Genomic DNA, 26,830 nt, shown 5'->3' with positions numbered 1-26,830 from the left:
CACGCACACACGCACGCACACACACACGTCTGAGGTGAGATTGGTGCTATCAGTTTGTCTATTAGTAATTCAGTGAGTCTGTCATGCTCTCGCTTGTTCTCTCAACAGCCAGCCAATAAAAATCAGACCAATAACTCCCATAAAGTAACTGCCTCCAACAAGGACACAAACTACAGCCTGAAGTTCCTTCACCACTTCAGGGCAAATGGCTACTTGACATATAAAATGACTCAGTGAAAAGTGTTAAGGAGCGCACGAGAGCAGCCTCTGTGCATGCACGTGTGCATTAGCAGAGCTCATGCATGTGTGCCGCAGGCCCCAGGTAGCCAGCAGCGGGTATGAATTCTGCCCTGTCCTCCTCTGCAGTGGCCCAGACATGGATTAATGGTGTCATTAATCTTACCTTTAAAATGAATGACTTCAGCACCTCCAACCTGCGCCATAGCAGTTGCCCAGTCCCTCATCTCTACTCCTTACCCCCCTCCCAATCCACTCAGCTGTGACGGATGGATAGTGGGTCTGGATAGTGGGTCTGCCATCCTTGGCTTGGCACAGACCGACTCAGTGGGATATCAGAGGCCTGAGAGAACTCTCTTGCCAGTACCCATTGCTTCCTTGCAGACGTGCTGCTAATTTTGGTGCCTTTGTGTCTGTCTATGTCCATCTGCAAGCTTGTTAAAAATCATTCATTGCCATACCAGTTGTAGTGTGTGACCATAAAACACAATAATAACAATAACTGCAGTTATATATAAATATTTCCTCGACGGACCAAATTACGCTCAAGTGACATCATCACAGAAAGCATGATAAGGGCGTCTATATAGTGGTTTTCATACCAGAACTGTAATGTGAAAGTCACGTTACCTCCTCACTTTCCATTTCAAAAACCTGCTTGGCTCTAGGAATCGGCTCTTACATAAGTAGCGATTTCATCATGTTTTCATCAAAAGCCAAACAACATCATGTGATTTATGGATGAGTGACGTTGGAGTAACTCAGTTATTTTCAATATTGACTAACCTACTGCTGCTTTTTCAGTGAACCGCTGAATCATTTAATCTATCAAATTTAAAAGAATAAGAAAGAAAGTTCATGTCGTCAGATATTTTTGCTTTTGTATTTACCGAGCGAAACACCAACGGCTAATTGAAATGCTGTTCTCTCATCACCGCGTGTGTGAATATCTAATGGAAATGCAGAATATATATATCGACAAATGCAGCACCGACGTGCACAAAGCCATGTGTGAGCTGCTTGAGCTCCAGTGCTGGATGCCATTCATCACTAAGTGAGAGGGAGGGAGGTTATCAGGCTGAGCTAGAGATTTCTCATTTCATCAATAAGTCGTCAGTCTTCCTGTTCTTCCCTTCTCCTCCCACCTCCTACACCTTCCGTTCCTCAGCTCTGCCAAATGACCGTCCACACCACGGAGGCTGCTGGCCATTATCCAGCAGGCCAGAGACACACTTACACATACACAAAACCACATAGCCATAACCTGCTGGACTGTATGTCACTGTCAAAGTCAAGGAAGCACACAAAAACTGTTTTAAAAACACCAGTATAGGGAGGAAATATTTTGCTGAGCATGTGTTGTTGTTCAGCACCGCGCACAGTTCAATAGAGGCTCATTTTTCACATTCTGGCCGCTGAGCATCAGATAAAAGTTACGTCCCTTTTATTTGAACAACAGTTCAAATAACAGCACAATTTCCACGTGTTTCTTTGAAATAACTTAGCCTTTACTTCCTCTAACAAACCAGAGATTATAGCCACAGGGAATCAAGGAAGAGGAGGAAGTCAGACTATTTATAAAGCGGGTGTCTTTGTTTAAGCTAATTATTGAGCAGAACTTGACATTTATCTTCCTTATGTGAGGATAAGGCTTCATAAATGAATCAAAGAACCAATGAAATCTTAGAAGTAACCAAAGAAAATCTCCACATTTTATTAATTTGTAGTTCATGTTCTCATGAAATAATGAAAAAGGAAATTTATGTCCCAAAACACCAGCATACCATATTGAAACCCATCAAACCGATCCATTCCACACTGAACATAACAGCTAGATAAAACTGCAGTTCTTCTCTAAATGTTGTTTCTTTCTTCAGCAGGATCACTTTACAGTTCAGTATTTCTAGAAATAAGACCCAGCTCTGCTCTTATTACACAGCGCATTTTGTTGACAAGACCATTTTTAAAAGTTAAAATAATATGGGCCCAACAATAGCACCAAGCCAAAAAAGGACCACCTGACACCAGCTCTGGGACTGTGAAGGACTGGTTTTGCATCACTTGGTACCACCCTGTCAGATCAATGTGTAATAACTGTCAGTCACTTCTCATGGGATCATGAAGACGTGACATAAATGGGTAGCTCGCTTCTGACAACATCTGGCAAGCAGCAGTGAATGGGGTGCAGACTTAATGACCAGTCAGAGAGCAGAGTGTAAAAGAGGACCGTTTCGCTGTTATCTATTAAATAAACACTCATACATTATAGTCAGCCTCAGTGGGATAAGTAGAGACTCTGTGGTGAGTAGAAAACCTTGAAAATAAGGTTACTGTAACTATGGAACCTGGTTGGAAACAGGCAGGCACGCAGCCCCTCCCCTCACTAACAGTCGAACACATGAAAAGTAGTTGATACGCACAACACCGAACAACATGTTATGAGAGGTCAGTCGAGAGGTCAGCCAAGCTGCTGTTTCAGCAACGTCTAAGAACTGTATCATTTTCAATGCTAACACGGGCAGCGCACACAACTAATGTAAGCCATCTGTTAAGTTATCAGTATGGTAGTGGCTATTGGCTAACGTGGGAGCTAAATAGGAAACATTACCTGTCCTGCCGATCTAACATTAATTTGACACACTGCAATAAATCATGTCTAAAAAGTGTCCAAGTCCCAGACTGAAGAAGGGGAAGGTCAAGTAACTTAATAGAAACTCATTATATTATATTAGATTATATTAGTATAAACATATACACATGCTGTATCTTTCTGCACTACCACTTAAAAAGAGTGATGCCACTGATGTTATTTTTATTAATACAGACTCCTGGATAAAGTTTGTTAGTGAGGTGCAAGCAGTGAACTCTGGTGACCTCACATAACGTCTCCTGCTTAAAGCAGAGGCTGGCATGGAAACGTTTCCCCACATCTCGTGCTGTTGGCTCCACAGCTTCATTATAACAGTTTTCCCCTGAGAATGTAAAGTAATGCACTTTCACTTTTGATTTTTCTTTTCACTATGAATGTTCTTCTGCTAGTCATTGTTGTGAAATCCACCTACACTTCTTACCCCAAATTAGCAGCACATCATAATGTTCCAGTCAGTACACAGTACAAAAACTGGTTGTAGATATTTCTCTCATTTGTTAGGAAATCTTCATGTTTTAACTTTTTTTTTTTTTTTTTTTTTTTTTTTTTTTTAAAACTGGTACAAAAATAGAGAGAGGGAAAAAAAGAGCAGCTTTGAGTTAATTACATGGCCCAAATGCCCTTAAATAGTAGTTTGTAAGGTGCAAGAGAAGGAGGAGGGTGTTAATTATTCACTTTCCTATCCAGTTCACAGCTACTGGCCTTGCAGTCAGCACTTATTTATAGCTGCCTATAATCAGCTGGGGTAATGCATAAATGTTTTGCTGAGGTAATTCTTAAGTAATTCTTCAAATACTCCGAGACTGATGTGAAGGAACAGAAAACCAAACTGGAGAGGATAATTGCTGAATCATTTTATGCTAAACTAACAAAACACTCCTGGGAATCTAAATTCATATAATGATTGCACGGACTTCCAGAAATGTTAAAAAACATATCACTTTACAAAAGTGCCACTGTCAGTACAGGCTCCGGATATCCCTCGAGTTACAGCTTGAGGCAATAAAAGCCGTGTTACAGGCCAAGAAATGTGCAGCCACATGTACCTGCCATTGCCTGAGGTGAGTTTAGACTGCCATGACCGAGTGTGGGGGAGGTGGAAACCTTTTGGCACACTATGCTTCCATTCTTTTCCCTTAAAAAAAGACTCCACAAAGTAACCCACAGGTGCTGTAACACGAATTTGTTCCCACCGTCTTTGCCTCTAGGTCTCCTTCTCTTGTCACTCCCTTTACTTTCTGTCATGGACAGTTGCTCTCTTTTGATTTAGTTTCTCCTGCCTTTTGCTTTTATTTCAACTCTTTCCTTTCACTTTCTCCATCTCCAACAATGACACATCTAAACATGTTCTCTCATCCACTCAAACTAGTTCTAAACTGGTAATATTCCTGGCACCTATATTGTAGAGGCAACGGAGGCTTAACACCACACTATCATGAGTAACTGAAATAACTAACTCCATGGCTAATGAATCATCCTTGGCAATGGATGGTCTCCACAGCATTTTGAGTGCGGTGCATGAGGTGCCAAATCTAGGAGCTTTTTCCCGGCATGTGTTTCAGTCACAAAAGAGAGAGAGTAAGAGAAGGAATGAACACCCATCTACTCTGAGTCAACCATTATGGAAAAACATCAAGGTTTTTTTCTTTTTTCCCTGTGGGCATTTTGGCCCTCTTGCACAACTCCCATGCCGTGAAATGACAGAGCATGACCTAAAAGATGGGATGAGGACAAATTGAGGTTACAACTTTGACACTGTGTGTAATAAATTCACCACTAGCATAAAATATTTCACACTGGGTTATTTTTGTACGATACCTCCAAATACAAACACATTTTTGGTGTGGTGTAGCTACGGTTTGAGGACTGGCAAGTGGGCCGCGCTGGAGTTTGTTTGCTCAGGAGAGCTCAATCGTGCAAGATGTTTGCACAACAGGCCTCTTCTGTACTGTGGGAAATCTCTCACATGGTCGTCTGCCTGGCTAGCTGACTGGGAAGCATGAGGATGAGTGTGTGTGTGTGTGTGTGTGTGTGTGCGCGTGTGCGTGTTCATTGAGAAATAGCTTGACGCAGGCTGCCCTGCAGTACTAGTCCAGCCCCTTGTACTTGTCAGTGGAACAAGTCTCAACAGCTACAATAATGCATGATGGAGTCAAGTGGAGGAGATATTAAAAAAAAAAAATTGCAAGGGTTTATTCAGGCTTTTCTTTTCCCAAATAACTCCTCCTATGATTAGGTCATAGGCTATTTCCTGTAGCCTGGCCACGCTGATAGCTGAGGAGATGTGTGTGTATGCTTGTAGGGGAAGGTGTGAAATACTAGAAAGAAAAACTTGTTTTTGTCATAAACATTCAAATTAGTTGCATGCCACAATAAGCATTAATATCACAAGTAATAAGGGGGGATAGTCTTCTATTGGGGTTATACACACACATGTACCACAGACTCCTACTCTCGAACAGAAATAGCACATGCAAAGGCTGACGCGTGTAGACATGACAAACATTCAAGGCATTCTAGAAACACACGCAGGAAACAAAGACAGTGTGTCTGTGCACATCTTCACATAACTACAGGAGGTGCAATGATTCCCTGCCAGCAGCCAGTGCGGAGAAGCTTATGGGGGGGTGGGGCTGGCTTTTCAGGTTAAGGAAGTTGTGACATGCCCCTCCAGTAGGCCCATAAATCAGCCAGCTCAACCTCACTAAGGATGGCTCTTGGGAAAAGAGACACGGAGCACACAGCACATACACAGGCACACAGGTCTCGGTCTCAAACACATACACACGCGTACAACAGTACCCGACAGTGCGCGTGCCAACACACACAAATAGCAGGAATGCACACTTTGTTATGTAAACGGCTGTGGCACTTCGCCTCAGGCCTTACATGACACACCTCCCACTATGAGGTTGAATGTGTGTCTTTGTGTGTTTAAGGTGTGAATGTTGTTAAGGAATTATAATTGTATCTTCAAAATAACACCTTCCGGTCTCAAAACAGTTCACTTGAAACCAGTTAAAAACATAATTCTTTTTTTAATAATAGAATCTATACAGCAATCTTTTTCAGGTGTGCAAGCTTTCAAATTTCATTTATAGCAATGGCAAGGGATCAAGAAAACACTTACTACAATCAATGCATGTGCACGTCAGTGGAATATGCCTTTGATACAAAGTTGTAAAAGATAAGCATCCTTATATAGTATATAGTATAAGGGGAGACTTTCTTTCATTATTACAAGGTATGATCATCAGGGTGCAGATGTAAAACAGACTGGACTCATCTTCGAGGCAGGCACTTCTTCCATTACCACTGCCACTTGTGACCACCTGCACATGTGCATCTGTAATGTACGCTGGATTTCCTCCAACTCAAGTTTGAGAGTTGCCATTTTGACACAGTGGAGGCTTTTCAGTACACTGTGTGTAGGCGCACAACAACAAGACACGCACCACAGTTCATGTCATGTTCATCCTCAGTTGCCTTAGGATGTTAAAGTTGAACTGATTCTAAACTTGACCCTCGAAATGAACTCATGGTGCACAAAGTCTTGTTGACACTGAAGATCAGTGTGCTTCTTCTGAGTTTGGATGCTACAGACTTTTCCACTGAATTCTGCCCTTTCATTTTTAAATCCTAACTGGAAACCAAGCACTTGTCACCAGTGAAATCTGGGTCAGTTTAACACAGAAATTGTGTTCAAATTTGAGCTCACAGTGATCACAGACATACACATGTAGGTGACCAGAATACACCTCTAGGGAGCAATCTAAAAATAACAGCAATGCTCAAATGTTCTTCTTCTTTTCCTTATATTTCAAATTGCTGGCATTTCCCAGTCTTTGAAGTAACTTCCGCTTAGTCATGCTGTTGTTCATACAGCTGCCTTTTGGCTGATCACAACCAAATTTCTACTCAAAGCTGTGCAAAACCACAAGTAACGATTAAACTCTAAAGATGTCATCAAACTCTTGGAATTGTATACCTGAGTCTGTGGTTCCCGGTGTTTATGACATGGCTTTTGTGTCACAAAACAAGGAACTATGCAGTTGAAATGAGGTTATCTGAAGACACTAGAGTATAATTACTGTCACTGATCAGAAAATGTATTAAACGCTCACACTTCGACTGAACCAACGTGTGTGTCTGCTGAATGAGGTGAGCGCAGACATGTAGAAACATAAAAAGCTAGAAGAAGATGATGAAACAGTTAAGATGAAACAGTTTCTATAAAGAAACAGTTAAAAGGTCAGCGGATGAGTCATTTTCAGTCTACTTCTTAAAATGAAAACGACGGAATTTGAATGAAAACAACGGAGTTTGAATGAAAACAGAGTTTGAATAAAAACAGAGTTTGAATAAAACCAATGGAAGTTTAAAACAAACAGAATTAGAATGAAAACAACGGAATTAAAATTAATTGGAAAGATGTTTTTATAAGAGACTATTTTACACACAACTTTGAGTTTGCAAGTTGAGACGGTTACGGTCCATTTTATGAGAAGGTAGACAGACCATTTTATAGACGGTATAAATTTGGCCAGCAGTAATTAAATAATTAAAACTTGCTTTGACAGCCATAAATAGAAAAGTTTGTGTTGAGTTGGCATGTTTAGGGTTTGGTGTCCATCTGCACCAATCTGTGGAACCAAGAGCTGAGAAGCAAGGCTCTTAAAGCTACAGAAACAACAGTCTGAAAGCTAAAGAGAATTTCTATTCCTAACAGTGCTGTTGTTAAAAGTCAGAGAAACGGCAATAGTGACATAATTAGACAGAATTAGGGTCAAAAGGACCTCTTTTGCTAGAGTGCAGCAGTCTGTGCAATAGTTCCTCCTTCTCCTGTTAGCTGATGAAATTCTGAGTGTGCACCTCTGCCTGACTAAGATGCTGTCAGAACGAAAGATGCAGCAATTACTCTATAGCATAGCCAGTATGTTGATGCATTGGCGCGTGCATCCGGCCTTGCACAGTGGGAGAAAGTGAAAGAGCCTGACCCTCATTATATCTCTGAGACGCCCTTGGGTGAGGCATTTAACCCCCAACTGTACCAGTGGGGCTGTAGTGTGCAGCTTCCAAGTTTGAATCTGGAATTTGGTAGCTGTGTGAATATGGAGGAAAGCATTTACTAAAAAGATTATTCATCCCCAGTGTTTCTTCTATACTTGGTTCTGTGCAAAGGTCTTGAGCCACCCATAATTTCTTTATATATTTTGCCAGGGGAATAGGTGCAGCGATTTACTGCAACATCCGCAAACATACATGGAAATACAGGGTATAAGGCAAAAACAGAGTTTGTACATTTCTGATATTTGCTACGATCGCCTCTGCTGTTCAACACAGCATGAACCTGAAGCTTTCTTGTGGTTTCTTTAAGTGGACTTCATGAATACATCTCTTAAAAGACAGTCAAAATGTATTTTCTCTTTGGATGTTGCTTGGCTTTTGTTCCATTCTGTGTCAAGATGATCCTATACTGCTGAGGTTCTGACTCTGGGGAGGCCAATCCAAGTTTTTTTTTTTTAATCTATCCAGGTATGCTTTTACTGCATCACAAGAACATCTCGCTTCTGGGCATCAAAATATAAACGATCGAAAGGGATGTTCAAGACTTTCGCACAGCGCTGTATGTGGCCAGTATGTTAAATGTAAGAACTTCTTTCATGTCCCTGATGGCATCCATTGAGGAAATAGCAATCCAAGGACTTCTTTGAATATTAAAATATAGACAGTAAGTATATATAGATCTCTTCAAAGCTCTCTTTATACAACACCCCACCAAAAAATGGCAATCAATACATATAAAAAATGAAAGCAGGAAGCCTGAAAATAACACCACCTCAGGTTACAAAGATAGCAACGACCAGAAAAATAAAGTGAAAACTTAATCGAATCAAACAGACAGCTACTGCCAGAATAGAACTGTTTGTCAATATAGCCAAATGCAGAGCTGTGTCAAGTTAAATTTATAAAGCAGCCAAGAACTTGGAATAAGCTCAAGATTCTAGCGATACCACAAGTCTTGTTGAAATTTTATTTTTCCTTTTACGGCTTTCTCATTCCGAGAGAGGCGATTTATCCTGAGTTTTTGTACTCTGCAGAGGCAAAGACTCGGCCAGAGGTCAAACCAGTAAGACAGATAAAAACAAGAGATTGTCTGGAGGCCCATTAAAAGAAAATTGTTGTAGAGGGACAGAGACATTCACGTCCTGCCTCCGTGGTAGCAAATGGAGCAATGTAAGGGCTGGTTAGAGGAAACTGTTATGTCTGTGGATCGGGACTATCATATACAATACCTTTTAGTCAATTCACAGTTCCAAATCTGCTATTCATATTTTCCATCATCCTCATCTTGGACACTAAAGTCAGTAAAAGAGAGGAAAACAGCTGCCACTTGTTTTGTTTGCTTAAAGATATTTCCTCAGTTCTCTTTTTCCTTGTGCATATTCCTTGCTCTTTGTCACCGCTTTGCTCAGCCACAGGATGAACGTGCAGTGACGAAGCCATATGGGGAATGTGGTTAGACTAAATTCTTGTGTTAGCACACAGCTATTGTTGTCGAGAATTTAAAAAAAAAAAAAGCCTTCCTGGAAATCACAGCAAGGGGTTGTCTCCGTGTCTGCACAGTTCAATGAAAAATATATACATATAAAATCTCCTTCTCCTAGATGCATTGCATCATTTAAATCCTTGCATGATTTTTTTTTTTATGGGCAAAGTCACAGCTTTTGAAAATGGTTTGACATCTTTTGTGACACACTAGTCATTTATGCTCTGCTGCACCTGTCTTGTAAAATGGCATCAGGGCATCTGAGCCTCTTCATTAATTCATATAACCTCATCACACTGCATATTAATGACCACTCCACTACAATAAGTCCTTAACTTGTGATTACTGCAGGTGTGGAGAGGGTTAGAAACAGTCATGTGACACACGCGGACACACAAAAGGGTGACTAGAGAGAAGATTTAACACGTTGACCTACCTGCCATCATCTTCTGGGCTTCGTATGGCTCCATGTAACCATCGTTCTCAGTTGTCACTTTTTCTGTGGTGGTCTGAGTGCCGCCAGCCTGCTCGGCATCAAAAGGGTCCGCGTAGTCTTCAAGAATAATGAGCTGTAGGAGATTTTAAAAAAAAGAAAAGAAATAAGGTCAGGTTGAAGGAGAGAAAAAGTTTGAAAGAGCAACCGGGGAACACTGCTGAACACTCAACATGAGTATGGTGCTTTGTGACAGACACCACTTTGGCCCCGGACAGTACCAAGCAATATCCACTGAGGCAAGCCAGAGAATAAAGGGTGAAATACATAAATAATGCCCCACCTCTGCATGCCCCAGCACACCGCCACAATGCCTCAGCTTTTAGCCTTACAGCACACTCTGCTACTGCTGGTTTGCCTAATTATATGATAGCCTTGTGACAGGCCTACATTTCAAAAGTAGAGGAAAGAAGACCACAACTGCTCAACTTTCTTAAGAGAAACAATTTGGCAGATTTATCCCGAGCTGGCAGTGAGCCACGGCTAATTGCAGTCTTGCTTTTTTGCTGAGCATTTTGTGCAGTGGATGGCAATTAGGTGGATGTCCTGAGACCCAGAAATACAGCTCAAACCTTTAGGGAGCAAAGCTAGCCCACTTGTACAGTGCCTTGGGGGATATTGCTTTCCTTGAAATGTTTGCTTCATTTATGAGCACACCACTTCAAAACTATGGACCTTGAATTTGAAAGGATATAAACTCCCATTTGAACCATCTGTCCTCTTGAACACTGGCTCTAATAAGGGTGTGTGACTGAGGTCATTTGGACCAGTGGCTAGAAAATGCACTTTTTCTCTGGAGCCTCTGTCTGCTCCTACCAATCAGTGGTTACAAGAGAAGAGAAGGGCAGTGCGTGTTTTGTAATCTGAAAACATGTTAGTAAAAGGGCCTTTTTTTATTTTCTTTTTTTTTTTTTTTTTTTTTTTTTTTTTTTTTTTTAAAAAAGGTCAGTGCACAAACAAGAAAACACCTAAATGACTGTGTGAATATGTACGACTGGCACTACACCCAATGAGTCATGTGTAACAGGAAGGGATTTGGTCTCATTATAAACAAGCTCATCACTCATCTGGTGGATGGGAGCGGGAGGGGCAGAGTGGAGGTGGACTGAGGCTCATGCTCGCCATGCTGTGCCTCCACCGAGCCAGCGTTCTTTTGAGAGAAACCTCTGTCCATCTTTGCCGCAGAGAAAGCATACTCCCCGAAAGCCAACTCCATATCCAGGCCACCCATGAGAGTGCCACAAACACACACAGACACACAGACACACAGACAGACACACACACACACACACACACACACACACACACACCTGCCAACCCTCAGGGAAGAAAATGCACAGATACACCCTCAAAATTCGTGCCAGAAACGCAGGAATTTTAACATCATCGATCAAGGTTAAGTATCATTTAATGCAGTCACACATTAAAAAAAAAGAAGAAGAAAAAGACATCTTGAAAAGTTTCCAAGTATTAAATGCAAGTAAGTTCACTGTCTAGGGATAATTTGTAAGCTGCTTAGTGACAGGGAAACGCTGGCAGGTATATTCCTGCTCAGATCATCCTCACTATATGTGGATTAGGCTATAATAGCATAGAAAGTAAAGCACCGCGGATGTGTTCATAGCAGCTACTCTGAGTTAAATCTGCTTTCTTCAGTATTCACTCTCCATCTGTTTGGGGAAAATAACTAGGACTTTTCTTCTGCCACAACATAATTATGGGTTCCTTGAATGTTTTGCTGCTGTGAATTCAAACAGCGGGAAAAATCCAATACAAACATCGTCCTGGTTTGTTTTTGCGCTGCAAAAGATATACATATTTACAGAAAAGCGAGATTAAAATTCAGGCAGTCTGATAAGTGACATCTTTGCAGCCCAAGAGACCCTAAAATTATGCATCAGATCCAGTATCATTACCATCTTGCACCTTCTTGCTTGAAAACAGCCATCGGTAATCATATTGTGTGGCAAATCCACTTCAGACACAGAAACTGCAAACACAGCCAAAATCTAAGAATAAGTAACCCTCATTAATAAAAACTGGATTCTCCTTAATGGCAAACAAGTCCAGTAGATATCTTACTGTGGTTTACTTATTGTAGCAGAGTGACTCTTAAAGTGACTTTAAAAAGGTGTATCATTCATTTACATAACTGCTTTCCTCCAGATGAATTCACTTTAACACAATACAACTGCACAGCAATGTACGAGTACAAGCTAGAGCTCCCATGTTCACATAGCAAAAACTATACTATACTGTATGTTTACTCCTAGCAGTGTGTTAGCAGAGCTCCCTGCTTGAACTCAATCACCTTACCACTTAATGCACCTTCATCATGGGCCAAAGGATGTTTGAGCAAATTTCAGGAAATAATGGCAATCACTCGAGTAATGCGTGGAACCACACCAAATGCATGACATCATACTTTGCCTTTCCTGTTGACATAATGTAGGACAAATAAAGGCTGGGCACAAAACTTCTGAAAGAGAGGGGATGGATGCAATCGTGGATAGAAACCAAAGCCATCATTTGAGATTCAAACGCCATCCTTTGTTTTGCCAGAAGCTTGAATTTAATATTAATCAGTGTTGCAGTCTACCAGTGCTTAATGTTCAAGGCTTCAAAATGTTAGCTGTTTAACAAAGATAGTAGCATAGCACCGGTGGGCAGAGAAAGCAAAACACTTCACTCAAACGTAAGCATCAGTTTACCTTCCTAAACTACAAACATAAAACAGCTATGTGCAATCAGTGATAAGTGAGTCTTGAATTCTTCTTCTCTGCTTATCTGCAGGAGCTTTCAGTATTTCAAAAACCCTTTAAATAATTTAAAACATTCTGTTTTGGAGCTACAATCAAGAAATCTGTTGGATGGATTAAAGGAATGCATCCACAATTGTGATTAACAGTACTATTAATCATGATCTCTCATTCCTGCTCATAAGTGCTTGTCATAATGATTTGCATGGTAAAGTGCATGTATATATATGAGGCTCATAGCTGGGAAGTAAAAGGTTTTTCGGTATGTTGCTTGTGTTTGTATTTCAGTTAGAACCAAATGTGAACTCATCTTTTTTTAATTCAAAACCAAACTTAAGTATCAGACCAACTAGTTTTCAGTCTCCCCACCAATATCAAATAAAACGAAGTAGTACTGATATATCGAGGTCATCAGTTAAGTTTCATTTTGAGTTATGAGACAAAATCTCATTAAAAAGAGTGACACTGAGCTGTTTGATAAATACCTCTCGGAAAATTGTAGACTATATGATCATTATTATTATTTTGGTCTTTAGACCAGTAATGTGTACACGTATGGTATTTTATTGTCATCCATAAGCTGGTAAGAACATTATGAATTTCATCCCACGCAGGTCATTGTTTTGCACTTGGAGATCTCTAAACTACTCACAGTCAGATAAAGTCTATTTGGTGCCATCATACAAGCCCTGCAGTCCAATTCAAGATAGGACAGAGGAGGTGGTTAATATATCCAAATTGTTCCAATGTGTTCTTCTTGTCCCACTGCACTAATGACTACTTGTCAGTAGGAGGAACAAGGGGCTTTGAGGAGAGGGGTGCTAGAGAGCAGTGGCGTCGCCTGGGGACACACCATCTGCCTTATGGCATGCCAGGGTGTGTCAGGACTGCAGCCAAGCCACACTTGTCATGAAAGTAAAATTCCCCCCTCAGCACAAGACTGCAGTGCCTCCATATATCAGGTCTTTGCTAAGCTGTGATGTAAGTCTATATAAATCTCACAAAGCCACCTGACGGGCTTAGGCCATGTCCCTGTGGTATCTAGGTCCTTTACTGGTCTGCAGCATAGAGAGAGAACTCACTCAATTACTTTCATTCCACAGTTCAGATTTCGGCTGGCCATGTCTTATACCTGCCAGAGCTCTGGCAGGTATAAGACGTGGCCAAGGAGATAGCAACAGACTTCTTGAACTGCACTGCGGCTCTCAGGCGATGAAGCCGACTTCAAATCAGTGGGAACAGAGGGAGAAAATTAGCAATGGAGGGAGGCTATAATAGGCACCTGCCACTTTGGCTCAATGTCCGTGACGCTAGAGCTTCTAGGATTACACTTTGAGTTTACCCTGGTCTTCCATTAGAAGTGAGAAAACGCAGGCTGCGATCCTCCAGCAGTCTTAATGCATAATGTGTTTAGTCGGCTCATCAGATAATCAAGAACAAAAGAATCCAAACGAAAAAAATTAAAATCCACAAACTGCATTAGATGAAATTTGAGCACAAATGGTTTAAGGGCGACACAATAGATCGCTGAATACTGAGCAAGCTACATGTCCATTGTTGGCATTTTACAACCCTAATCCATCAGCAAATGGATGGTTTTTTCAGGAAACAGAAAAAAAGACTAACCATAAAAAAAAAAAAAAGAGGAAAATTGGGATTAACACCACTCCTGTTAAATAAACGCAAGCAGAGTGATGATATTAATGTCATATACACATGAAGAATAGAATGCATCAGAGGCTAGTCAGGGTTCAAGCCCTGTGACTACCACAAAAGTCAGCAGGCTGCAGAAAGAGGGAGAAGGGAGAAAGAAAAAAAAAAACGAAAGAGGACTGACGTGTGTGATTTATGTCTCGCGCCACAAGGGATTTCAGCCACCGATAACCTAATACAAGTCTGTGCTTAGTGGGTCAATTGCATTAAGGCATTTCAAAAGGCTTCTTTGTTCTTGTTGCTCTTTTGTTCTTCGGTGTAACAAAAAAAAGAAAACATGCCACTATTTAAAGAACAGTCAAGTTAAAGAATATAGGAGGGGAGGGGAGAAAAGACAAAAGCTGAGGAGACACTATTGGAGACTGACTTGTATAAAGAATGCTTTCTCCTGTGGGGTGGAAAAAAATGTTCATGTAAATCCAAACTCAGCAAGCTGTACCTCATTGAAATGCCTCTGCTGATAGCTCTCCCACCTTATCGTTGTCTATAAACACAGGATGAATGCTGTGTGTGAAGTCATCCTAAGATAACGTGGCTACATTTTCCCCCCCCCCAAAGAACATACCAGTGAGAAACACTCCCTCAAGGCAATTTATTTAAGCAAAAGCGATCACAGGCTCTCTGTTGACATAACACAGTTACCATCAATAAGATACTTTTATGTTTCTAAGAAGCAAGCACAAATCTGGTTACATTTCATTGAAAGCCCCTTGTGCAGGCTGAGCTTTGCTGGGTTCTGCATCTCCCAAATAGATTAGGTAGATGGAAAACTGGCTTTGCCTCTAAAGGAGAGACGGTGCAGGAGTGCAGTTCCTACCATACAGGCCTGACATTAATGAAACTTTATTGAAATGTTTCCTAAGAAACATGGTTGCTGTTAGAGCATTTTGCCTCTTTGGAAGCTTTGAAGAGCGATGTGCATCCTTTAAAGGCCTGCTTAGGAGTCTGCAGGGGTACCTAATCAAATTAATATATTTGCTCTAAAGGCGCTGCCTTGCAATCAGTCACAAGCTACTGCAGTCCACGCAGCAATGAAGAGCACTTCAGTGGAAATAAACAAAAACTCTGTTTATTTCAAGGTGTGTTCATTTGATTTGCTTTTAATCTAATTGGAGAATCAGTCGAGAGCAGCAATTCAGTGTCAGTAAACATGCATCAGCAAGGCAAGAAAAAAAAAAAATGGAGACTTCGAAGGGAACAAGATAAAAGCACCCCCCACACTTCTTCAGAGCATTTATAGCCTGATCAGGAGTCGTGCTGTAAAATAAACAGAAGCCCCTTTCATTTTCTTTTCATAGCACCATTTAGTGTAGCAGCAGCTACTATTAGCATACTCAAAAATACTGCAGCCCATGCACAGCCATCAGTTGTGCACGTGTCGTCCTCAGACATCTGCATTGTGGGTGCTGACTTATTTATTACACCCCACCCCTGTTAAGATTTAGACCACATTAAAATGTTGTTCTGATCTCTGCACTCTTGCCCATGTGGAGCAGCTTTCGCACGCCAGCTAGGGTGAAACTGGTTCTTTTGGCACAAGTGATTTAGGCTGTTGTTAATCATGGTTTGCATGGGAATGCTTCCAGATGCAGCAACAGCAAAACTGATACCATGCGTCACAATTCAGTGGAGAGACAATCCGGCAATGTAGAAAACAGTTGAGTCAGAAAGGAAGGGAATGTAAAAGATATCAAGTACACCTGGATCATCCCCACACCGGCACTGTGAGAGCACCATTAACTGTGCAGTGAAATAAAGACAGAGGAAGAAATACAACTGTCAACCACAACGACAGCAAGTAAAAATGACAGAAGACTATGTTATTTTTACCTTTTCGTGATCTTTTTTCAGCTCAGAGTAGACGTTCTGGAAGTTCTTTGTGAGCTCATGAGAATCAACTTGGATAGTTGATACTCATGAGTAATGTGGACTGATAACGAACACTTTTGGGAGTGATCAAGGCCTTGCTGAAACCCATCTCAATGTGTGCATTTGTGCAACTTGTGCAGACACACTTGTGCAGTGTTTGTAGGTTTTAAATATGTATATCTGTATAGCATGTGCCTTTATACTAAAGGTTTAACTATGTTCAGCAAGTCTAATCAGCTGCTAGTGACCCAGAAAAGCACACATTTCACACTTTAACATCACCACCTGTGAGTGGACTTCTGTACTAAGACAACTGCCAATCATGAGTATCAAATCATTTGCCTTCCTTATCCCATTTACAAATTGATTAGGATTCTCACAGATCCTAATTCAATAAGGGAGATTGACAGAATCCCATAGTGTAATTTTTGAAGCACTGCCTTTGTAGTGCAGAGTTCTTTTTAGACATTATTACCTTCCCCAAAAGCATCTTTAAAAGCAAATGAGAGTAGGCTATAGAACCTCTACACTCTAAACTGCATTTTGGTTGTACTTAACACAGAACACTGCAACCTCGACCACAATAATAGGGCAATTTAAACAATCGCTCCAATTAAAGCTGTCTTGTGCCTTTTCCTAATTTTATGTAGAGTGCTCACAAAATTAACTTGAAACAAAAGCTTGTTCTCAGTGATTATAATAATTATTAAGCCAGTCATCGTTAGCTATTGAAAAAAAATGTATGGCTTTTTGTATCGACTTGTTGGGGGGAAGCTCAAAAAGTCAGAAGAAAGACAGGGTAAGAAAATAATTTGGTGGCATTGGAAAAAGGCAAGAAGTAAGGGTTTAAATTAAGATTCAGAAATCATCCAAACAAGCTACAATGTGACATTTAAGCCACTAAACAATCAATTTTAGAGGTCAAAAAGTAAGTAGATATAAGCATGTTTTATGACATGGTCTCTTATATTAATTGCTCAAACAGGCTGCACCTGGCAAACAACATTTCCTGCGGCTCTACTCCACGAATAGTATCCAGTGTGGATTATTTCACATATATAAAGAGCTAAATCTGCACCCCCACTTTTCTGCAATTACTTACTCTTTCCTGATCTCCTGATAAATGCATATGCATAGTTTGTTAGCAGAAAACACCTCAACCTGTCCCCAAGGATCCCCTTCATTGAAACGCACTCCACACAGCCACTTAAAAACTCCAGCGAGGGGAAGGGAGGGGGCGAGAGAGAAGCCAGCGGGTTGCACCCTGTAGAGGGGACGCTGCTTTTAATATGTGACAGATATTCAAGATTAAGTACTTGACGACACGCTTGACAAAATCCAATTTCCTTTCTCTGTCCCCATCCTTGTGTGATAGATTTATTGGCAGTGTTTCTGCTACATACACTAAGTGGTGCCGCACAAGAGTCAAGAATAATTCAGGTACTGTGATGGAATGTAGGAATTTTCATTAAATATGATAATCCTGTGCTAGTGTGAACAAACAATTTGTCCTCAACACTACAGGCATTAAGATATAATGTCTCGGTTTTAAGATATAAGAATAATTTAAGATGGAAAGAAAAAGTTGTCTGCCCACTGAATGTTTAAGTATGCTGGCATTTGCAGTGAAAATGCAATATGCTCCCATTTGATGTACAAAAAACGCCATATTTTAGTGATAGCTTCTATAAGACAGAAAGTGACAAACAGGAGAATAGGGCTTCATGTAATAACACGATGGGATCCACAGGGAAAGAAGCTTTGATTATGAAAGTGTGATTCACTGAGCAGGGAGGAAAACAAAACGCACTGCTGGTGTGTGGCGTTAAACAAAGCTAGAAATGTTTTCACGCTATGTGAGGATGAGCTGACTGAGACTGGGAGCTCTGTGGCCTCAGATTGCCTCTGTTTGGTGAGGATGTACTAAGGTTGCTATACACTGCCCACTATGACAATAGAGCTAGCGCAGGGTGGAGTTCCATACCGCTGCTATTGCTACGCGGCTTCCCACCTCTCTAAGGAGCATAGCGAACGGCAAGAAAGGCTACGTTCAGATGGTTGAGGAACAGTCACTACTCTGTTTCCACAAAGTTATGTGCCTTTTGCCACTTGAAACTTTCAGAATTCTCAAGTAAAAACAGCCACCAGGAGCATTTTATTAAAAGAGGGAAAAGCAGAATAGGCAGCCAGAAAAGAGGGGCAAGCACAAACTTGACAAGTTAAAAAGGGAATGTCACCAAGTTGTAAACACTTCCTGTCAGGAAGGGAGCACTTCCTTAATCCTGGAGCAACCAAGCCACTCTGCATTTTCTACCATACAACTTCAGACAGTGGTTTAATTCTATTCCTTTAATCTTATCACCAAAACAACTGATTAAAAAAAACAAAAACAAACAGACTAATTTTAAGAAACAAAAGGAGTAAAACACTATCTTGTCTGCATAAATGATGCAGTAGCATTACAGCAGTTCTATTTCTTTTACTCAAATCTTCTCTCATTCAAAGAATGCATGAAATGAAAAGTCTGGAATCCCGCTCAGAAGAAATGGAAGTGTTCGGCTTCCTGGTGGGCACTTAGATCACAGGGCAGCTCTGTTTGCAAGACGGAAGTCTGGCTGCCTCCTGCAGTGTGACACAAAAACAACAGCAGCCACTTGCATGCACCAAATTAGAAAAGAAAAGAAAAAAAGCAAATCAGTCTATCTCTAGGGCCTCTACAGCAAGGCAAAAAAAATAACTATTTGGTTACAGATGAAGTTTGCATGGCTTTTAAATCAGAGTTAGAGTGAGCTTGCAAAAATACGGCAAAAAGCCACTGCTTTATGCAAATTCTCTCTTTGTGTCTCAGATGGCATGCAAACTCATTTGTTTCTCTTTTAATCTGTGTGTGACGATCTGCCTGCAGACCAGGGCTGCCTGCTTGTACACTCAGCTACACACACTGTCATTAAACAAAACAGAGCCATGTGTCTACAACTCCCCAGCCGCCAGAGCTGCAGCACTAGTCTGCAGGCTAATTGTGACCTGGTGGAACTATACGACTGATGTTTCGGCGCAAAGCTGGAAAAAGCAAATCGAGCAACAAACACAACAGACTCCATCGGGACTCTTTAAAGTGGGAGGAAGGTTCCCTGTTGGAGAGAAAAGAAAATGAGCAAACAATGGCTAAGGGCCATTATTCCCGAGGCCTTCAACTTTTACGCACACGTGGTGGGATGGCTGGGGGAAAAAAAACAAACAAAAAACCCACTTTAGCCATGGTTAGTTATTACACTCATTGTTAGATTACAATGCCATGATGTAAATGAAATGGGATTTGTGTTTCCACCAAAATGATATCTTGACAAAAGGCAAAACCTTTCCATGCTTTAAAAGAGTAACTGTTACATGATGGCTCACATCTTCCACAACAAGATGACCTCATACTGTTTTAGACGAGGTGGAGCTTAAACATTTGAGTTGTTAAACTCAATGATCCTTCCTTCCGTTCAAAGAGCCCTTCTAAGATTCTTGTTCAGGTCAGGAATGCATTGTAAAGCTCTGTTATCAACAACAATAGAGCATAGAAACGGTGAGTATAAAAAATGTTTGGAATGAAAGACTACATCTGTGGCAGAGGGCAAATAAAACTTATTATTGGACAGTATGATTAAAAAAAAAAAATGCTGTAGATGCTTAGCATAACTCAGGAAATTCAAGGCATTCCTGAGCCCTTTAGTGGATACATGGGTCAAAGTGGAAATGAAGAAAACACTCTTACAATCAAGCTTGGCATATCTCACCAGTAACATCACTGTCTAGTCCTCACTGCTATGATTCAGAAAAGCCATAACAACACGCAAACTTAATTATGTGACACAGTTTAACACAATTTATCAAAATAGTGAGTCACAATGTGCCCGCAACTACCGAGCATGATTATGAGAAACAGCAGCTGCAAAACACAAGACAGCACGACACAGCTTTCACACCAATCTGTTGATTATTTCAACTTGGGCATAAAACTGTCACAGCAGTGGAAAAAAAACAACAAAAAAAACACCACACATCCCTTTTTAGTACTGCTATACAATAATTCCATTATACTATATTTATTCAACAATTCAACATACGAAAGACATGACTTTAAGATATATTGTTCCAACTGAGCGAACACAAATAGGTTTGTGAAAGACTAGAGAAACAGCTGCCAAACCGCACTGCTCCGACAACCAGTCAGGCCTGCTATCAACCTCGCCAGCCTCCGTCTGATACAAAAAGCCAGAGAACTGCAAGTAAAAGGTGAGCTATAACAAAACATGATGGGCTCTCATGTTTTCATCCATTTTCTGGCTCCCTGAAGAAAAGCACTCTCGCAGACCCAGGTGATATTGATGTTTGTGCTTGACATTTTTCCTATCACTGGCAGAGATGAGACCGTGAAAGGCCAGTGGGATGCATTTATACAACTCCACTGATGTCTGGAGTGCCAGGGTGAAAGGCCAAGCGGAAATATTCAGGGTGTGGGGAAATGAAGCTGAGCGGAGATTAAACATGCACTACCGGCAGTGTAATGTGCATGCAGTCCAGACAGTCTGACCAATGCAGAAGACAAGGAAATGTGTCGGTAGAAGTATATGAACTTGTACCAAGTTTGATGTTTTTGCATTCCCGACCTTTTTATAGTAATACAATCCCCAAACTTTACCCCAAGACAACAGCTATACGTGAATGCTATGGTAAAGTTAAAAAAAAAAAAAAAAAAAGAAATAGCACATTAACTTTTCCCAAGCTGATCACTTTTAATGCATATGGCTGATAAGATTGGATTTTAACCCTAGCAAATGTAGGAATCTCTGTGTATCAGTCTCTCATTGCGTTTATCGACAATTGTTCACCAATCAAGTTCAGATACAAGGGAACGTATTAATGGGAACTTGAGTAAAAGCAGTGACAAGTGATTTTTTTTTTTTTTTTTTTTTGGGGGGGGGGGGCTGTACTATCTGTTGGTAATGGAAGACACTAGCAGCACATAGTACGTTCTTATATCCTCCAAGAATGCGAAAAACACTACCGATCTTGGGAGGGTATAACACAGTTTTTTCTCCTCCAGCAAAATCTATTGAAATTCAGAGTGAGGTCTTGTAAAAAGGTGCACAGAAGGAAAATAAGCATAGAGGATATCGGTCTATCCAGATGCCTCTGCAGGCTGCACAACAACTGTCTGCAAGCCTGATACAACTACTCATTTCTATAGACAGAAATACAAGCTGGCTTGTGGGATCACTGAATCAAAGGTACTACGGGCAGTAAAAAGAGCCAAAGTTAGATGGAACAGCCGTTTCCCAGGTGCATTGACAGATACCGATGATGACAGGCACCACTCCGCCCAGATGGAGCACCCTGTCAGCTCTCCGTTATTGCTTTTGTTTACACGTTTTCAAATGGAGCTCATCACCACTTTTGGGTGTCCTTGAGAGAAGTTGAAGCTGAGTAGAGCGATGAGCTGGGAGATGAGGCCTTTAATTATCTCCAAGGCAGGATGATAATTGATCATCTCTCTCAGCTCACTGTACCATGAAGGGCTTGGCATCATTAAAAACAAAATGCATCACAATACTTTGAAAATATAAATCTATGAGTTAAACGCCATAGTCTGCATAAAACTCCATGTTAAAAGTGCAAATCAAAGTGAGCGCAAAAAGATTATTTGAAATTTTATGAGATGAAATGGAACACTTTGAAATTGTAAGAATAGATACAGTGTTCTCACTTCAGAAAATTCACTCCACTCTGCTATTGGCATTTCAGGCATTAGGCAAGCAGTGATATAATTAGAATTCATGAGTCAAGTAATTAAAACATCAATGTAACTGAGCAGTGCTGTTAAGGCACTTGTGTGCTTTTTACAGAGTCTCCTAGCAGTCAGCATTTAGTCTGCAGCAAGACAAATAACTATCACTATGACTGGGAATCTACGCTTAGATATGTGCTACAAGGTGGAAACACACTTCTTTTTATCATTATGCAGATACCCCTACGTTTGTGGTAACACAATGCCTAAAGAAAAATAGCTATGAAACTGTTAAACACGAAGAACTCACAAAGACGACCACCTACCTTTAACCTCTTAACATTAGGCTTACTGCAGAGATTGATGGAACACACAACTTCATTAACAGCATTTTTAAAAATCCACACCAGGAGAATCCCTTTAACAAGGATTTACAAACAATTACCGTGGCCGGCAACAGCCGGAAAAGAAATCCTCAGCTTCCACACAAAATGTAATCCTCACAAAAGCCTCACAATGCTCTTTCAGGAAGTTAAGGAGCGTAGCTTACGGCATTTCAAGGGCTTTTCTCCAAATTTCTCATCCATCATTTAGAGAAGTAAATATATGGGACATACCCGTGCCCGTGTTTTTTTTGTGGGGGAAAGATTTGTGAAACAGTGTAATATTTTTTGGCAGCTATTTTTGCTACTTCATCTCACTCCTCTCTCCGTTACTGCACGTTTTTATTGAAACTTCATCACCTGACAAGAAAGCCTTAAAAACCTTCTCTTGACATACTGCTTAAGCTCCCCAGCTGTCAGTATTGATTTAGCTCATCTATAACACCAAACATGCTTCTCGGCGTGAGGTATTTAGCCCATACTATGCCATCAATTGTCTGTACATTAAAGCCATGTGTGCACATATGGGGAGAGAGGTGAAGCGCAGATGCAAGTGTAATTCTAAATTAGTGAGATCTAAATAAGCTTCAATTAACAAGAGACAACTGTAATTTCTTTAATCAGCTAGAACAGCTGCAGTGCCTGGTTAAAACTGTGTATTTTCATTTCCTGCTTTTTCTTCTGATAACACATAGCTGCCTGATTCTCAAACCGGCATACCAAGTTAATGAGGTCTGATAAAAAAAATAGGAAAAAAAGAAAACGAGCTGACAGTGTGGGAAAACAAACACTGAAACAGAATATCATTTTATGAGTTTCACTTGGTTCCTGTTTTTTGTGTTGAGGGTATATGGGAATTTCAGGGGATGGTAACAATCTTCTTGCGCGTCATTAAACCTGGACTTCCTTCGCGCAACACTCTTGTGGCAGGCTGCAGACACACTGGAGTATAAATGAAAGTGTTGAACACTCCAAATGTCACAAGACAAGTGTGAAAGGTGCTGGAGGAAGTAACATGCAGATGAAGTCAAGAGGCACGCAAAAATGTTATAAGAGAGGTGACTGAGGCGTGCTCTGAGTTAAGAGCACAGGTTTCAGTTAACAAGGTATGCAGAGACTGAAAATATTCTTAAGCTGGATCAATCTCATAAAACCACATGTCTTTACGCCCACTAATACCAAACATCTCAGCTTTCTCCAAATAAGCCCAGTGCATGGATTCCTGAGAAGCCTGGCATGACAGCATGCCCCAAGGCACAGCGTGTTGTCTGGCTGTCAGTCTCCACATTCACTCTGAGAAAGTTAAAAAAGCAAAAGGTGCGAAGTATGTGCTGGCAGAGCCAGGAGAGGATCAAATTAGAGCATAATATATCCATAAACTCATCACAAGTAATTTCCCTCTAAGACAGCAGGCTTTACTGCAATGAACATTCGCTAAATTGGTCTGTCTAGCTAAACAAGATTAGATTAAAGTTAAATTAAAGCCACTGTCGAGATCACAGTTGCTCGAGAAGAAGCTGCAGATGGGCTGACAGCAGTGCGTCTGCACGTGAAGGCTCAAAAGGTGAGCGAAAGATCATTTTTGCATCAAAATGAAAACCGGGCATATCAGCTGACAAACTGAGCTATTTATCATACGGCATACAGTCTCTGTGGTGTAGCTTTTTACAGGGGCTGATGTCGCAATTCTGGTGGAAAGCCGTTGTGCGATTGTGATAACAAGTTCTGCCGGTTGTGACGATTAATTCCTCACAGCAGTAAAGTGCCATGTTCACGACACACGTTTTCCCTTGAGTAAAGTTTTAAACGAAATAGCTCTAATTTGGTTTTGAGGGAAACGATTTGTTCACATACAAATATTAGTGGGAGGCAGAAAGTTGTTGCTCTGTATACGACTCGGGGGCAGGCTGAAAGGACCAAACTTTACCCACCTTCTCCTTGTTGTCGAGGTCCGAGGGAGGTGAAGTAGGAGATTTAACGCTCCCTACGGGGACAGCCTGGGTGACCGTGACACCCCCGCCGGGAGCTGGGCTGCTCTTTTCGATTGTTTCCACCTTGATAAGTCGGTGCTTTGGTGACACATACTTGATATCCGGTGACCCCACAGTGTTCAAGCTCGGGGGGAATGAGATATTTCCACCTGGAGTGTACGGATCCTCGAAATCCAGGTCCTTTTGTAGTTTGTAGGCAGCGAGGATGTCCGGCTGAGCGGGACTCGGAAAGGTGGTCCCGGAGCTTGTTTGTTGGAAGCCAGGCGCACCGGGCACACCGGTGTGACAGTGTCTGTAGTCCGGTTTCGGAGGAGCCGGTGGTGGTGTTTTGGTAGTTTTGAATCCTAGGTGCTCCTTGAACCACTTGGCCATGCTGCCAGTTCATCGCTCTCAAATCAATTCATGTAGTTTAGTTCCACCTTTCGTGCCAGAGCAGCCCGAGTCTGGTCATCAGTGAGGGATTCTCGGGTCACACGCGGCCAGCCGACTGGCTTCGGAGCGTGTCGCCAGTCTCGTGCGACTCTGGCGGTCCAAAGAGGACTGCGCGAGCCGGCCAAAGAATAGCTACAGGCACTTTCTGATCTGCCCTGCCGCAACTCTGTCCCCGTCACACACACGCACACACTCTCGCGCGCACACACGCCGCTGTCGCTCTAAGCGCTCGGCTGCGACCCACGTCAGGTTTAAGCAACATACGAGCGCTTGTGCAAGAGGAACACACGCCCCCCCACTCCTCCACAACCTGCCCTCCCTACCTGAGAACACTGCACTGCCACCTACCGGACTTCGGGAAGCTTATCGTAACCGTCGAAAGCACAATCGCACCTCTGTGTACTAACCAAGAAGAGTCTAATCTCTAGCTTGTCTCTCTATTGGCATCCATGAGGACATGTTCTGGTAAATGCAGAGCATGTCTGAGCTTCTGGGTGTGAGGCAGCCGTTGAATAACACAGGGAGGTTTCTTAAACTTACTGCTGGTCCTTGACAATACTTGATGAATCGCTTGCTGCCATATAGTTGGAACGGTTTATGTTGACTTTGAGGTAGCTTACCAGTGAAATTGAGTCATTAAAATAAATAGGACCTGTCCCATTCTTGTGCAGTTGTCCAGACATATAAAGCAGTATTAAAAAGAGACCTTTTTTCACCAGTGGAGCTCAAGGGTAAACTGTCATTTGCTTATTCTTGTTGCTCTTTTGTCCAGATGGCCATTGCAGTGTGTTTTAATTGCAAACTGCATTGCAAATGACCAGCCAGAGTCTGAATTAAAATTGCGTACCTTCCTGCTAAGTCCATTATACAAATCCACGGGTAGAGGATGTGATTTGTTTAAAGCAACAATACAAGTAAACATCTCTCTCCAATGTGTCTTTCAATCTATTGACTGATAGGGTTTTGGGGCCACAACACTAATTGCCTTTGCAATAGGAGGACAGATGAAAAAAAAAAAGTCCCATTCCACCTCCCAGAGACAGCAACAGTCTGCATTAATGGGAGTCCTGGCTGCAGCGCAGCAGGTTTTTATGAAGCAATATTTCTTTTTAATAACACCACACACATAGCCTTGAGCAAGTCATGGTGTGCAGATCAGAGTTTAACCCTGGCAGGCCCCTGGGAGAGACAACTCCATGCTCTAGAGATCAAAACTAAATCTATTATTTCTGTCCTGAAATTCTGCCATTTCTGCACAATCGACTTGCAAAAAAAAAAAAAAAAAAAAATCTGACCATTGTAATTCCCGTGCACTTTACGAGGACAATTATACCTTGCCGCCAGGGCATTGATCTGATCAGCTAGTGTATTATGCATTTAAAAAATCTTTAAAAGACAAGGAATGGGTTGGGATAGGCTTAGTTATTGCAGCACTGTTCTTTTATTTCTGGGAAAAATAGCCTTTCAAACAGAAGAAGACAATAATTTAGGCCTCAGGTATATTTCAAGTTTGCCTTTACAGTACACACTGCATGTTTAACTGCTCTGCTGCATTTATCCGGACTCACAATGTAATAAGTACAGAGAGTGATGCTAGCTAATAACCTGTCTCCTCCTATAGGTCTAAGAGGATCAGTGTTAGGCAAGAGCAGGTGTGTCATTTAGGTTGCCAGGCTTGATATTACAGATCCTTTGTCCCACTGCTGCAAATGCATTCACCAGTTTTCTCCGGCTGCCTTCAACAACACTATTTAAAATGCAAACCCTGTAATCCAGCACCTCATAGGATTCAAATAGAGTCTTATGGAGCCTTCAAAAGCAGGGTTTGATAAAAATTAATTTCTGAAGATATAGTATTGAGGCTCCAGCCTCCCCACAGCCCTGGTGAATAAGCTGAAGAAAGCTGATGTACGTATGGATGGATATATAGGATCCTGCTTAAACCATAGTATTAAAACCGTGTCAGAAATGTTGGTAGTT

At 41.4% G+C, this 26,830-nt stretch overlaps 1 protein-coding gene across 4 annotated transcripts in view; it reads right to left on the bottom strand.

Annotated features, from left to right (window-relative positions):
* Positions 1–25,139, bottom strand: part of zgc:158464 (uncharacterized protein LOC791139 homolog) — an 89,578-nt gene extending 64,439 nt beyond the window's left edge. For 2 of the 4 annotated variants that reach the window (XM_040011836.1, XM_040011837.1), the window contains exons 1-2: positions 24,359–25,139; positions 9,874–10,006 (exon numbers count right to left, since the gene is read on the bottom strand). In XM_040011836.1, the coding sequence (XP_039867770.1) occupies positions 9,874–10,006; positions 24,359–24,790 (565 nt within the window). In that variant the 5' untranslated portion in view covers positions 24,791–25,139. The remainder of the gene's footprint in view (positions 1–9,873; positions 10,007–24,358) is intronic. The other 2 variants (XM_040011838.1, XM_040011839.1) reach the window with 2 other exon arrangements.
* Positions 25,140–26,830: the final 1,691 nt, after the last annotated feature.

The sequence above is a fragment of the Simochromis diagramma genome, unplaced genomic scaffold (genome assembly GCF_900408965.1).
Source record: "Simochromis diagramma unplaced genomic scaffold, fSimDia1.1 OVJJ01000603.1, whole genome shotgun sequence".
Classification (NCBI taxonomy): domain Eukaryota; kingdom Metazoa; phylum Chordata; class Actinopteri; order Cichliformes; family Cichlidae; genus Simochromis; species Simochromis diagramma.
The sequence above is the reverse complement of the archived record's forward strand: the minus strand, read 5'-3'. Positions and strand labels throughout refer to the sequence as shown.